Raw genomic sequence first — 15,899 nt, 5'->3', positions numbered from 1 at the left:
CAGTGTAATACACTAGGCACAAACAAAACAGAATAAAAAATGTTAATCCTTGTTACTGTATGTTCATACAGAAATGTTGTTTTATACTCCATATGTTAATTGTTTGTTCCGTAAACCTGATTCTCTGAGCTCTGCAGGGTCTAAGAAGTGTGTTGCACAGCTGGCTCTTCAATAAACATCCCGTTGGCAGAAGCTCTGGTAATTTAAGGACTTGTCCGTGTGTCTCGTCCTGTCAACAGAGTTCATTATAGAATTTGAGGAGAACCAGTGGGAGCCAGGGAACTGGAAAGAGCTTCTTAGGGTTCCTGGAAATCACGGCTTGGCCATCCTAAAACTTCACGGCCATGTCGACTATCGTTTCCGTGTGTCTGGAGTTAACGCCGTAGGGCGGGGACGTCCCAGTGAGCCCACTGAGAGATACAAAACCCCTCCAGCAGGTGTGATCTTGTCTTGTTCATCCTAACCTCCAGGCCACTTGAGCAGTCGTCACTGTCGCTCATAGAACATTCAAACCTTGGAGATATAGCCATTGAAACTACTCTTGTTGAAAATCTAAACTATATTGTTGTTATTAGAGACGATTTCTTTCTATTTCAATTGCGCCAAAATCTCTATTTCTTGCCTCCACAGCTCCTGACAAGAACCCTGAAAATATCAAAATTGAAGGTCATTTGCCAAATGAAATGGTTATCAACTGGGAGGTAAGAATGATGGTGTTGGCCCACTGACTGCTCTGCTGTAGGCTACCTCAATAAATATTCACAGCATCTACATTTCTTTAAAAGCCACGTAATGTATCTAGTATTCTAGGAAAACATTCTATTGTTACAATTATTTTATTTGCGTTAATTAACAATCATTTCTAAAATAAAAATGTTCCTTTTCTATTTTGTGAATTGGTTTAGAAAAGCAATTTTGGGGGAATCACAGTGAATTGGATTTTCAATGACAGACATCCAATGGGGTGCTTTGATTAGAAAGTGAAAAAGGAAGGTCAAAGAATAGAGGTTGTTTCACAAGTATAGTAATAAATCCAGTTTCATTGTAAAAAGATGAATCTGTCCCACACTCATTATCTTCCTGCCCTGCCATGGTAATGTAGCTAGAGCTTTCCGATTTATGAGCTCTCTCATCGTTAATGATTTGCTTTTGTGGATAATGGTATCTTATTCTATTTCTCATTGTCATACCATTGTAGAGGCAGCACCATGTCTCTCTGTGTCTGATGACTAAGCCACTCAGAGGATTGCCTCTGTACAAATCAATGTATACAGTACCATTGTCTTACCACTATGTTAAACAAAATGCTGACTCATTTCCAAGACTGTGGATTTGTCAGTTCATGTTTTACACAAATCGGTTCACTGTTTCAGATCCAGACATGATATAATATGTTTTGTCCTTTTTCTTTTTACAGCCATTGTTACCAATTGAGCACAATGGCCCTGGTCTGGAGTATAAGGTGAGCTACAAACGACAGGATGAGGAGGACTGGCAGGAACACATGGTGAAGAGACACTCCTATGTGGTGATGGACACTCCCACCTTCACACCCTTCGAGATCAAGATTCAGGCCAAGAACCACCAAGGCTGGGGACCAGAGCCCAAAGTTGTGACAGGCTACTCAGGAGAAGACTGTGAGTGCCTGAACCTTGTTCTGTTAAGACTAGGAGTACATTTGTATCACCAGCTGTGACTACATTGTTTCCATAACATTTCTGCTTTGCTTTAAAAGTTTAGAACAGAAATCACCTTGCAAGTATAAAAAAAAATCTAGCCTATGCCACTGTGCCATAACACTTCTGTGTCAGTTGAGTCAAAAGAAGCCTTAAGCAATCACCTCCTGAACAGGTGAGATACCTTTGTTAGTACTGACCACGCTCACCTCCTACAGAATAGCTTCTAAAGAAACCAGATTATCCCACTTCGTTGTCCTGTTCCATTCTATGTAGTTATTATCCAGTTATGCTGTCAGACAGTGTCAAAAAGGGCATGTACTCTCAGCAACATTTCCTTTTTGTATTTATTTTCTTCAGCTTTCTTTTGGAGTTGCCCTCTGGATGTTACTTCAGGTCTTGACTTCCTTTCCTTCTCCCTCCTCCTTCCTCATCTTTCTCCACACTCAAACCCACTGTGGATAGATACAGTACAACACTAGCTTTTCCTTTTTCAAAGTGTACACTCCCTTTAGCCGTGTGTTTTTGATAGTGTTTACTTGTATGTTCAAGATACTGAACTACTAGCCTGGGAACCAGATGAATCTGTGAGCTCATGTTTATTTGCTCTGGGAGATTGGTCTGGCCACCCTCCCATTCAAACATATTCCCTCCCGGCATGAAAAGTGCCGGGACAATCACAACCATTTATGTCATATGGGGCAGGTTTAATACGCTGACTGCACATAGGAGTGCCATTGAGGCAGGCGTAAAAACCCAAGATTATATTTTATTGCTCTGATTGGTTGTTAGTCTCCAACTCAATTGCATCCAGATGCATTCTAGTGGGTGCCCATTCACAAAACCCCTTGGAAATCTAAAATTGAACTTCTAAGTGGTTCCAGAGTAATACGCTTTTGCAAATTGGTCTGGCGATGCTAGAGGGACTCATTGTCCAGTATATTAGTAATTGTAGTATTTTTGTTCCTTGTCATGTTTGTAGCATAAGCAATTAAATCATTAACTCTTGTAATGTTACCACTATGAATGTCTCCTATTATTGTGAACAACAGTATTATTGTGATGCTCCTAAATACCATATATGATCTTAAACTCTATGAAATGTACTGTGTTATTCTGCAAGACTCAGCTCACCTTAAAGTATCCAGTTGATTGATGAACTTTGGGTGCCTAGACAATAAGCATTGATAGCTGTATAGGCATTGATTCATCGTGTGTGTGCACATGTGTGTGTGTGTGTGTGTGTGTGTGTGTATGCGTGTGTGTGCATGTGCGTGTGTGTTTGTTTACCTCTGCAGTCCCCTCGGCAGCCCCTGATGATGTAGCTGTGGAGGTGATGAACAACTCCGTAGTCAAGGTCAGCTGGACACGTGTTCACAAGGACAAGCTGCATGGACATCTGGGAGGCTACCGGGTAATTCCTCACAGCAACCCCTTTGGCTTTAGACACAGTTTAAAGGGAGTGACCCTCACCTGGCTCTATCTGGTGGCCTGCTCACCCCTCTCTGTCTCTTAACCTCTGGCAGCTCAATGTCCTCCTGCACAGGCCAATAGTGAAAACACAATAAGTCATTTCATCGCCTTCCATTTGAACCCCTGACGTGTTCACTGTACACAGTGTCTCCTCATGTTCCGGGCTGTAGGTGAACTGGTGGCGCCTGCGCAGTCTGCTGGAAACCAAGATGAGCCACGGAGACAAAAACACTCTCACGTTTCCTGGAGACAGGAGCCATGGCGTTGTAGCCGGGCTCACGCCCTTCTCTGAGTACAGCCTCATTGTCATGACCTTCAATGGGCGGGGCAACGGGCCAGGCAGCCATCCCGTCAACTTTAAAACCCCGGAGGGAGGTGAGGCGGTGAGGGGCAGGTGGGGGAGGGGAGTGGGGGAGTCTGAGAGGAGAGAGAAACCCCATGCAGCATATTGATTTAGCATCCACAACAGAAGAACAATCTAGGCTTCAGCATTCCACTGCTTACTACAGCGTTCTGTTTTGTTCTTTGTTTCAGTTCCAGGGAACAACATGATTTTTAAGGTTGCCGATGCTCAAAAGCACACAGTCTCCCTTGTGTGGTCACCTCCATTAGAACCCAATGGGATTCTCACAGGATATCTCCTCGAGTATCAGCTAAGTATGTCTCTCTCTCTTTCTCTCTCACTCTCTGAATTTCGCCGTAGTCACCCACATGGTACCTCCTAGCAGTTAGACTGGTGATGCCCTGGTCATGCCTTGTGGAGATATTGACGTGATAGTGTAACCCACAATGAGCCCTTGGTGAAAATACGAAACCATTTCTTGTTTTAGTAGGAGTGGGGGTCAGCGTTGGGTCAGAGCCTGTGTAAGGAAAATGTGTTAGGGAGAAATACACTGACCTGTGTCATTGTGTGGCTTTAGCAGCAAGGACACAGGCCACTGTGTCACAGCCTCTTAAGGTCTCCTGTAAGTGGCCCCATCCTGTCTAGTGGGGACTTCATCACCCTGACCCAGAATCCGGCAGGGGATTGCCAACAGACAACATTTCCATTCATGTGTCTCAATGTCCTCAAACAATACCCCTGATTAGGCTAATCTCAAAGTTTCAACAACAGCCTTTCAGGCTTTGCTTGCTAATTGAGTTTGATTTCACTGCTGCACAATAAGGCTGAGTGTCATGCTGTATTTTTGAAGAGGCGACATTTTCATTGTGCCAGCATGATAAAGCTGATAGACCCTTTGAAGTGGGGAGTTTGAAGTCCCCTTGAAGGAAGTCATGTGTGTAATGTTGAGGATAATGCAGCCAGCTGTCAGTGTGGCGCCAGGAGCAGCCAAGGAATTTAAACGCTGCTGAACAGCTGTTCAAGGGCTTAGCCAGGTTTCACACAGGTCTTGCTAAGTTAATATTTCACAGGTTCCACAGTTCTCCACTGAAACATTGACCGTCAGATTCATCACCAGGGAGGACTCAACCGTACATGGCTTGAGTGGGCTAAAACCCACTTGCATGCAAATTCGACATTTATGCAAAGAGAGTGTATCCGTCAAATTGGCCTTCAGATTAGATAGTTCCCTGTGGTCTCATAGTCCAAGATGTAATCTGGTTTGTTTATTTGTTTAGTCAATGACACGGAGGAGGTGGGGAACCTGCTGGCAGTGGACATCAACAACCCTGAAATCAATAAGTGGGTCCTCCATGACCTGGAGCCAGTTAGTAGGTACAAGTTGTACCTGCGCTCATGCACCAGAGTGGGCTGTGGACCTGCCATCAGCGACGAGTGTACAACCACCCCGGAAGCACGTAAGTCATACAGGGGAGACTTCAAACGGGACAGAATCAGGACATGGATTCAGGTTGTGGGGGTAATGGAGGGGTTTGGGTGCGGTGGCAGGCTATAATCAAATAAGATGCTTGAAAAGAATACTATATAGGCTCTGACTGCTAAGCTTCTCTTATCTCCATTGGAATAATTATTTTAGGTAAACAATACCATACGGGTGAGAAAGAAGGTTTCATCTGTCACTGTCATGAAAGAGCAAGTGGTTATTGATCTGAGGGAGAAAGTACTATGAAACAATCAGCCGAGGGAGAGAATTGTCTTGAGCGTAAGGAACTGTAGATTTTCATATTGACTTGTGTAATCATACAGAAATTGGCAAGCTGTAAGCCATTGTGAAATGTTGGATATATGTTCAGCATAATGGACTACACATAATTATAAAACTGTATTATGCTATGTTTCTACTCTGATGGAAATCTAAAAACAAAACTCGAATTCTCTTTAACCAGTAGCTTTCTAGAGTCAAAATTAGAGTTATGAAGATGGTTTGACAGCTGTATCTTGTTTTTTTCTTTAGTGCAGTGAAAACTATATAAAACCTAATTTCTAGAAGCCCTGAAATTGGCTTTGATTGAATAGGACTCTTTTTTGACACGGCTGTGGTTCATTGAAGTGAATTCTGACATTCTGGATATTTCAGATACAGAGTAATGTCACAAAACTTTCATTCTTTCTGACACAATAATGTGTGCGTGCCTTCGATATGCTTTGCAGTGCCATGTCATGTTCCAAGGCTTCCCATAATGCAACTGAAAACAGTGGGCCTGCTGTGGGATTCACATTCTTGCATTCATGTGTAATGATACATTTCATGTTTTGTGTGATGTTTACATTGCCCAACAGCTGTCCATGTCTGCCTGGCAATGCATTTCTGTTTCTTTTCTACCTCTCTCTCACCAGCCTCAGAAACGGCTTCCTCTGTCAGCTTCAGTATGTAGATTTCTGTTACTGTAGAGTTGCAGATGTTGCAATTCTTCTTACTGTAGATGAATAGCCTACTAAATCCATCAATGCCTTCACGTATATCCCAATAATAAGCAGGTTGCTGTACATGCAGATTTCTTGACAGTGCCATCTGTTAACTCGTGCTTTTCTTTGGATATACCTGTTGGTACGTTTTGATGTAGAAATGTCAGTTTAACTCTCATTAGCTTTGGGTGCATGAATGTAATTTGATAGTTTGACAAATGTGATACAACAGACCTAGCCTGCATTATCGAAACGGCCTCAGGCATGAAGCGCACCACTAAGGTCTCCCATGACTAAGCCACATCACACAGGTCTTCATAAATAAGATGAAATGCAGATCCTCGCCTCATCAGTGGATAATTGCCCTTGTCTGTTGTTTGCCCTTGCCAGAAGAAGTGAGCACGCTGATGCCTCTTTTCATTAGCAAATGTCAACACCTTTTTTAGATAAAGTTTTGTGGTTTCCTCTGCAATAACAATGATAATGAGCAGCCTAATTATAAATGCATTTTAGTCCTTGCTCATTAGTGAATCTCTAAATGAATATTGACTTTTGTTCTGACAGCACGCTTGGTGCCAGGTGGGCAAGACAGACATAGAGATCAGATGGAGTGTAATATCCAGTAGTTTCCAACATTTATCTAGTGAAGTGTTATTAAAGGTGCAGACAAATCGACAAAGCCTTGTGCGACTATAATTTAGTCACACTACACAGTACACATAAAGTGTAGTTTTTACATTTAATTACAATCAATCAGATGTATTTGAGGATGGTATCTCCATTGTAACAACTCTGACTATGTATTGCATAGTTGTAGACTAATATTATTCCTTATCCTATACTGTAGAAGCTAACAGTAGCCCACAACGACTGGTTGCAGGCAGCATGTGTTCTAACCACCTTACCTTCTCACTAGAGACTAGCCCCCTTTTCCTCACTCAAAAATTGGTAATCACAAGATATGTCTCTTTTTCCAGGCCAGTCTTCCACTCCCTCACCTTCAAGCACTTCAGTGTCCCATGTGACCAATTCCACTCGTTCCAACATAGGTATAAAGGATACATCCAACTGCACAGACAGGATACCACCAATCGTCTTTTTAGTTCTGTTCTATTTTAAAATAGGAAAAACAATCTTCTGTGTTTTGTAGAGTTAGATGAGAACAAATACTTCACGAAATGGAACATTGGGGAATTCACTATAATGGATCTGATCTATACTACTAGCCATCGGTGTGAACAGCATGTGTTGTAGTTCGACCAGGACAAATATGTCTAATTGTCAAGGATTGATTTGTTGGGGCCCAGCCCTCCTGTACGCAACCGAGTATTGACCAAGCAGTCACCTGACATTTCCACCTAACCTTCAACTGGGTAAACAATAGTGCGGTGGGACATAGTCACATTTGAGCTGAGGGAGAAGTCCATTTTGAGCAGAGTGAAGAAGGTGTGAGCTCTTACAGGGAGGGTGATATTTAAGGGACACTGAGATAAGTGGGTAAGTAGAAGCGGTGAAAGCATAGATCAGAATATTTCAATGTTCCGGTCTCTCCTTTTTAAGTGCTCCCTGACTTTGAAGAGACATCTTTCAGGACGTGTGGCAGGGCATGCTCTCCCTGCTGTGGTAGCAGATGCTTTCTGCAGCGTTTAATACCAGGTTGTACGGCACAGTGACATACACGCCAGCCAGCCTTGGTATATTTTTGGACTGGTTCTGTGACACTACAAGTCATCATACCAGCCCAATGACAGGAATTACCATAGTTACAGAGTCATACATCAGCATTAGCTGGAGATTGTCATTTGTACTCTGAGGGATGGGCAGGACAGACACAGGTGTCCTTGTGTACGGAATTATCACCTGAGCAAATAATGCACCTGAGCTGGAAACACAGTTGAAGATTTGCATGTTTGCCTGAGGGAAATGAAATGGATTGTATTTTGTTGGCCAGATTGAACAACAGCTGTCAATATCCCTTCTTTAGCAGTTGTAATTGTGTACATAATCAGCATACCCAACCCATTTCTTGAAAATTGCGATGAAGTCAGTGTTGCGAGGGATTATTTGATCCTAGTTTAATGTGTCTCTTTAGTGTGCAAGTACAAATGTAGAGGTATTAAGCTCAAAAACACCTACAGTATACATTATATATGAAAATAGTTAAAACAGAAAAGACTCTGTAGTACATCTTAGCAGAGGAGTAAGGTTCTATATTGTGGTTGTGTTTGTTTTTCTGTGGGTGCATGTTTATCTGTAGATTTTAATTTACTTTTGCAGGCTGCACGTCTTCCATTTCCATATCAACAATTTTAAATTGAATAGTTTCACCATTTCTGTCAAGCATTATTTATGTCCTCACCCCATGCAACAAGTATGCTATGGCAAAAAAAATCACATATACAGTAGGACACGTTCATACAAGAGACAAATGGATAGCCCTTTCATTAATACATTAGTACTGAAACAATGACCACACTCAATCTTATAATGTTTATATCTGTCCTTTACTAACCCTTTTTCTTTCATTTTTCTCCTCCATGTGTTTGTCAGTGCCTGCTCTGTTAAATATTAGCTCTTCGGTTAGTGACATCTTAGCAAATATCAGCTGGATTCCTGCAAGTGAACACAAGGATTCTGAGTTATATATTGCATATATGAACAACCGTAAGCTTACATCCCTTCTCTGTTCATTGACATTTATTTTTTAGTACCTGTAGCTTGAAGGCTATATTGAAATCCTTGTTGGCATGTAACAACATTTGTAACAACATCTGTAATAACATCTGTATCAACGTCTGTGGTTGTGTGCTGTGTCAGTCTTATATATGTGTTAGATTAGTGTTATCAGTTTTCATAATACACGTCTGTGTATGTGCTCATGAGTACTAATAATACCCGATTGTGCACCTCTGTAGGTAAAGGTAACTGGAAGGTATCTGAGGCACTTAACACCTCTAAGACTTTCCACATCATTGAAGGGCTCGAACCTGGGACTGAGTACACTGTTCGACTTATGACTAACAACTGGGTTGATAATTCTAGTATATTTGAAGATGTTATCAAGACCAGGGCTAAAGGTGAGAAGGGATACCAAAGATCTCACACTAAAACAGACTCACAGGAGCAGCAGCTATGGTTACTTAGTAGTAAGCAGAAACAACATTGTCCTTGAAGGAGGCTCAAGGTACCATGCATGGTCCTATCAGTATCAATAGGATTTGATTTTCTCTGTTTACTTGCTGGGAGGAATTACATTTGAACAGCTTCTTAAGTTGATTAATTAGACAAGCAGATAAGCTGTTTAATATTAATTTGGGGACATTTCCGTTGCAGCATGTCCCTGTACTTCCTCACCTCTGCCTTTGCATTGGTTTGGATTTGTCGATATAAACATTCAATCAAGTATCTTTGAAAAGGCCAAGTCAAGTCAAAGTCATTGAGTATTGTTCTCTTCAGGGTTGGCAAGCATCCATGGAGGGATCTCTACCCAGGGCTGGTTTATTGGACTGATGTGTGCTGTCGCTCTTCTCACACTCATTGTGTTGATTGCCTGCTTTGTCAACAGAAATAAAGGAGGGAAGTATTCCGGTAGGTGTCCCTTCTCAAACATCATTGTACACAGCATCTTCTGAATGTTAAGTAATCATTGCATCAAGTGGTGTTATATTTATATTATATAGAAAGCATATGTCATTCACTAGACTTGTGTATGTGTTTTTGCACTCACTGTATATATTTAATGTATGGAGTGCTTGTATTTCCACAAGCAAGCCCTACAAAAAGACATGTTATGGAATATGCTAGCCTAGCGGATGATGAGATATGTTGTATGGTAACTTTCTGTCATTCCTGCCTTTAAAAGAAATGGAGTAATATGCTGTACACTTGCTTTTATTTTTCCAGTTAATTGACTTGTGCTTTTATTCTTGTCAGCTAAGAATAAACATGTTGCTTTGTTCTGCTGCTTGAATCCAGTGTAACTCTGCTGTAGCAACACTGCCTCTTCCATTTCACATGTTTACTTTTCACACACAATCACTCAATTTAGACTCAAGCCTAAACCTACTTCACATGTAAACGTTGTTAATGTCAAACACGTTTGTATGTGGGAAACTGTACAAGATTTTTTGTTTGTTTCGTTGCTATAGCTCTCACTTGTCTGCCAACAAGTAAATTGTAAACTAAATAAACATTGTAAACTAAATGGTGTCCTTTTCTCTGAGCAGTAAAGGAGAAAGAAGACCTTCATCCAGATGTGGAATCCCAGGGGATGAATGATGACACATTCTGTGAATACAGGTAAACCAAACAGCAAGCCGTGTTCATGATGACTCATCAATGCACAATAATCCTGTTATCCTGCCTTTCATTGTTTTATATGATCCTACATAACTCTCTCTCTGCATTTCTCCTGATCTGAAAGACAAGCCCACATGCATGAGCTTTATACGGACCCTCACAGAAATCCCTGTTCAACACATATGATGGGCTGAGTAACTGCCTAATGTATGTGATAAATAGCAACAAGTTCCCTGTTGCAGTTTACACATTACAGTAGTAGTGTCAATGTGGTATTACACTTCATGGTGCATTGTTCTTAGGGACAGTGTGGTGGTAGAGCACATGGAACTGCCTCATTGTTCAGATGTTGTTATTTGTTCTTGGGTGATCGTAAATGATGGCTGCCCAACAAAGTAGGAGGAGGAAACAAATCAGTATAATTGAAAGCAGCTCACCTCAAGGGCAGTAATATATGAGCTCATTTCATTAATCCTCCAGTGGTACAATTCATAACATACTCCCATGATGCAGCTCTCAGTGTAATACTTCAATCAGCAGAGTCTGCACACCCCAGCTCCATATGGGGCATCTGGAGTCTGGATCCTGGCTCAGAGACAGTCTCAGTGCTGTCTTCCAGTGCTGTGGATGTTCCCCCAAATGAACCCATTTTGGAAACCTTAGACACACAAGATCAAATCAAATCAATTTGGTGCGGCTCACACATTCAAGTCAAATCCATTCTCTGCCACTTTCAATTATCTTAAAACTATTTGTAATAGTTTCTGTCTTTTATGTGATAGCCAGGTTGTACAATTTAAGCAATAGACATACAAATACTGCCTATATATATCTAATTCTGTAGAATCTGATTCTGATATATTGTGTATTTATGTACAGGCATATATAGGGTGTATTTATATACAGTATACATTTTTGGTGATTTACTGCTGACTATTGTACAGATTATGCATCACAGACCATACCGTTTAGTTGTAGTTACAATTTAGTGCAGTATAGTACAGGGCTGTATGTGCATGACAGGACATCTGTACAGTAAAACCTCTGCATCCCATCTCACTCCGAGCAAGTCTACTGCATCTACATTCATGCACACGCACTGTTAAGGCAGGGTTGATTGACATACCCCTAACATGCATTTATTATTACATTTGCATATGCTAGTAAGGGGTAAACGATTCATGCCAATCACCGGAGCACATCGCTCAAGCTCTTAATTCTTAAGCCTGTACTCTGTCCTCAACAATGAAGCTCATAGAGTTAAACCATGAGTGAAATGGGGTGATTTTAAATTCCATGTATCTGTGTTGTGTGCTGTGCAGTGACAATGATGAGAAACCGTTGAAGGGCAGCCAGCACTCTCTGAACGGAGAGATCAAAGCAGGGGACAGTGGGGATAGCATGGCAGACTATGGAGATGAGGAGGGCCAGTTCAATGAGGATGGCTCTTTTATTGGTGAGTATGCTGGACGCAAGGAAAAGAGGATGTCCACTGAGATCAAGGGGACCTGTCAGACTCCAGCATGAGGAAAGGAGCCACCATCCATCCTTAGGACACCACTTTTATCAAACTCTCAGTGGGGAAAGGAAATATAGGAAAAAGAGACATAATCCATACCAAGCACAATTTTGTGTGAAATGTAATGTGTCATTGCCAACTGCACTGCCATTCTCATTTTATAGAGCTATGTTTTATCAAGCTGTAACAAAATGATAATTTCCAAATGTATATATATATTGTATGTGTGTTTTATATTACCGCAGTGCAGTAAAGACCTTTTAGGGCGCTTGCGTTTTTTTGGAAATGCAACTACTGTTTGTAATTCGCTCAAAAGAAGAAAAAGACTACTCCCTGTCCACATTGTGCTTCAGTCCAACTACTCATTGTCTTATGATGCCAGGCCTCTTATGGTAAATCATCTTGTAGCAAACAAATGTATGTGAGAAAATGAAGTTTAAACTTTTCAGTTCACGCCAATATGGTTGACATGGATTTTATATATGCCAATCATTTATTGAATATGATTTCATATGTATACAATATTTGTTTATTAACTTATTCCTTCATTGGATTTGACACATAACAATACAGCGTCGTAGATACATACAGGACAAAAAAGAACACATTCTCATGTATACAGTATATGTAAAGCTAAAAGGCGATTTCTTTTCCTGTATAATGTTGACAGTCAGAGTATTGTTGTCAGGACCGATGTGCCTCTCTGGAACCAAGTAATACTGTTATATGTATCCACTCATTGGAAAAACAAATTAAAATAGAAGTTTATGTTTTATCAATGTAATTATGGCAGCCTTGTTCTCTGCATATCACCGTACCCCTTCTCATTCCAGCAGAACAGTACCATGATATATTTGTTTGTAAACTATACCTTAACATTAACACAGAGATCAACCTGATTGAACTTTTGTACAAATACAGCTATTGCATGTTTAAGAATGTTGATTGGTGTTTTTGATGTCATTAAATTGTTTTACTTTTCGTAAACCTCAGCCTGCAAACATTTTTGCCAACGTATTAAGCTCTGAAGTGATTTCATGACATTATTTAAGATCTCTCTCTAAATGTCATATTAGAGAAAGTGTTTTGGGGGAATTTTTAAGGGCTGTAAAAATGTTTTAGTTAAACGTGTCACGGCAGGGTCATGCCTGTCTCCAAGGTTGTTAGCTGTTTTTAACAACCTGCCGCAGGACATGAATATGGGATAACAAGGAGGTGGGCCCTGACAGTGTATAAAGGAGCAGGGCTGCAATCACATCTGATAAGCAGGCCTAGCGCACTGGAGAGTACCACTCTTTTTGTAGGACGGGCCTTCCTAGTCATATGCAGGCCAATGCAATGTCAATGACCAGGTATGTATAATGTACTTTACCATCGAGTCACACAAAAAAGGATGGGTTAGGCTTCCATTTTTCTATAAGAGCAATGGTATTCCATCAGCATTTGGTTATACAGTAAGCAGCATATCAGGCAAAACTGGGTGGTCCAATTACAGTCCTATTGTCAAATATGTTCTTTGACATGAAAAAGACTGGTTTATTTTGCTTTAGTACCTATAATGGAGTTCACAGAGGGGAATACAATGGGCCCTTGTGCTGCCTTAGCCACTGAGCTGAATGGATGAAGAACCTCAATGACTTGAAGCACAAGGTCAAAATTTAAAGGCCCCAATCACATGGGGAAGCTTTTCAGGCAAAGCACCCCTACAGTGTTTCATCTAAATCGCCAAGACTGTTATAAATAATGTAAGACTCAGGTCATAGTCAGCATTTGCCTAGAAGGCCCAGCACTGGAAAAATGGCTGGATTAAGTAGAGAAGAAAAATAGGCGCTACCTTTCTATAAATCCTTTTCTGTGTCACCAGTTATAGTGTAGGTTGTTTCACATATCCAGGTCACAGCCTCCAGACTTACTGAACATGTGATTTTCTCCTTATAGAAGACCTCCTTATATGTGACCATTGTGACAAAAAAAGTTTTTTTCTTATTTTGTGCCAAATTACTGAAATAATCTGCTATTATGGATCATGGAAACATTATGTGTCTTCAACAGATACCTTATCAAAATAATCTTTGTAAAACAAAGGTCTGCTCTAAAACAAAAAATTAACAATTAACTAAAATTGATTTTTAGAAACAGTCTAAGAAGGACCATAAATACTCACTGGAAATCTTGAATAAGTAGTGCTGTGGCCACTCTATGAATATGGGATTCATTCAGAGGCAAACATTTCAATGCCGGCAATGCCTATGACTCTTTCAAAGCACCAAGGCTTCAGGGACATCTGAGGGAATGATCTCAACATATCACACTGGCTCTGCAAATGAATTGGTCCCCAGGTCCCTGGAGCTGTCAGCAACTCACTTTGTATGAGGGCTTCATTCATCAACACATTTTTGCCTGTGAGCAGCAACTTTGGAGGAAAAAAAAAAAACGTTTTTCATGCTGTCCTATTTTTTTGCATACATCCTGCCAGCCCTGGACAATTCAGGAAACAGTTAAACATGATGTTAAAGTTCACTGCATTTCCCAGTTGATGGAATGCAATTGGCATGGTGTCTTGAATCTTTCTGTCCCTCTTATTAGAGGAACACAGTGTAAAGTAGCAAACTCTAGGTTGTACCCTCATCATTCATTTAACACTCATTAGTATACAAGAAATTCTGAAGTTCAAATAAATCCACACACTTCTCCCCACTCTTGTCGTCTAACAACTACTCATGTGTCTGTGCACTGATTTTACAGCGGCCCAATCTCTAATAGTAATTTTGAGGTTAATGATAATTAACACACATTGCCCAGCAATGTCAACTGTTGGACACAAGCTCTTGATTTTGTGCAGTCTAATCTATTGTAGTGCAAGAATGGATTGTGGAGTAATTATTTTCAGTAAAGGTTTTAAGTGTTATGACGTGTTCCCAGAGTTTCTGGCGAGGGCATAAAGAGGCCATCCCCAAACTGACGTATCTGGCACAGGCTGACGCTGATTTAGGAATGTAGGCTATGGAGGAACACATGGCGGGCCAAAGGTAACAGGGGTCCCAAGGGAGGCGGACAGATGGGGGTAGATCGCACTTCTCAGATGGCTGGTGGCTTCTCTGGAAACCACCCAACAGTGTAGGGTCAGAGACTGGAGCAGAGGCTTCTACAGTTCACACTGAGGATACTCCCTGTTTGACCTGGCATGTCCATTAAACTCTGGCCAAGTGTTCACACTTTTGCACACCTGCCTGCATCTCACCAGCAGCAGAGCACCCATCAGGGACTACCAAGGCCTTCTCACCCAGAAGCCAGATGGCCACACACTGGTTAAGTCTTGGGTATCATAAATTATATAAGTCATGAGAGTGCAGAGCAGATATACACATTTAAAGGTTACACAGAATGATCAGTGATTCTTTTTTTTGTACTTATGAATGTTTAAACTCATTAAAAGAGGTGACAGGAGCCTGTTATAAACTGATATTCAGATGAGGGGCATTAAAAACATTCATAATTGCCTTAAAGAGTGTGCTACAAATCTCTCTTTTAAGTAGCTATATCTATGGGATTTAAAAAAAAAATATTACCATCACCTGAATGTTGTAGAAAGTGAACATGTTTTTTGTTTTCATTATAATTTTGTGGATTGTTATGTCCACCAACTATGCTGTTGGTGGTGGGGTACTAATATGCAGTGCTGCACTAACAAATGAAACATGCTGTTGTGTTTGACAAATGTGTTTCCAACAGTGAATCTAAAATCGCTTTATTATATTGCAGTAAAAAATAATAATAATAATAAATTGCCTAATATTTCATGGCTGTCTAGGATTTCGTATCTGTTGATTTACAGTATAAACAACATTGTAGTAAAGGACCACGTCAAGCTTCAATGGAAAACACACACCACAACAATACAAGTTTACAGTACAACAAAGTGGGAAGACCCAAAAAGAATAAAAAGCAATTTGTCATATAAATAATATACCTATTTGAGCAAAACAGGTCAGTACTTTATTGAACAATAACTACATTAGATCTCCGTTCACCATCTCTGTGTCTACATTCCATGAAATGTGCGTTTATATATTTTTGTTGTCTTCCCAAAAGATGTACATATTATAAATGTTGAAGTGTCGTC

The 15,899-nt window shown here is 40.6% G+C and overlaps 1 protein-coding gene across 1 annotated transcript in view; it reads left to right on the top strand.

The window, feature by feature from the left end:
- chl1b (cell adhesion molecule L1-like b) overlaps positions 1-12,763 on the top strand; it is a 46,217-nt gene extending 33,454 nt beyond the window's left edge. The window contains exons 18-29 of the mRNA XM_084705280.1: positions 240-437; positions 631-701; positions 1,418-1,637; positions 2,975-3,090; positions 3,320-3,524; positions 3,684-3,806; positions 4,770-4,949; positions 8,509-8,622; positions 8,874-9,035; positions 9,415-9,546; positions 10,185-10,257; positions 11,580-12,763. Of these exons, the coding sequence (XP_084561406.1) occupies positions 240-437; positions 631-701; positions 1,418-1,637; positions 2,975-3,090; positions 3,320-3,524; positions 3,684-3,806; positions 4,770-4,949; positions 8,509-8,622; positions 8,874-9,035; positions 9,415-9,546; positions 10,185-10,257; positions 11,580-11,784 (1,799 nt within the window). The 3' untranslated portion in view covers positions 11,785-12,763. The remainder of the gene's footprint in view (positions 1-239; positions 438-630; positions 702-1,417; positions 1,638-2,974; positions 3,091-3,319; positions 3,525-3,683; positions 3,807-4,769; positions 4,950-8,508; positions 8,623-8,873; positions 9,036-9,414; positions 9,547-10,184; positions 10,258-11,579) is intronic.
- The last annotated feature ends 3,136 nt before the right edge of the window (positions 12,764-15,899 follow it).

This window comes from Hypomesus nipponensis, chromosome 9 (assembly GCF_054491055.1).
Source record: "Hypomesus nipponensis isolate SF chromosome 9, ASM5449105v1, whole genome shotgun sequence".
In the NCBI taxonomy this organism is placed as follows: domain Eukaryota; kingdom Metazoa; phylum Chordata; class Actinopteri; order Osmeriformes; family Osmeridae; genus Hypomesus; species Hypomesus nipponensis.
This window is presented reverse-complemented; position numbering and strand designations above follow the sequence as displayed.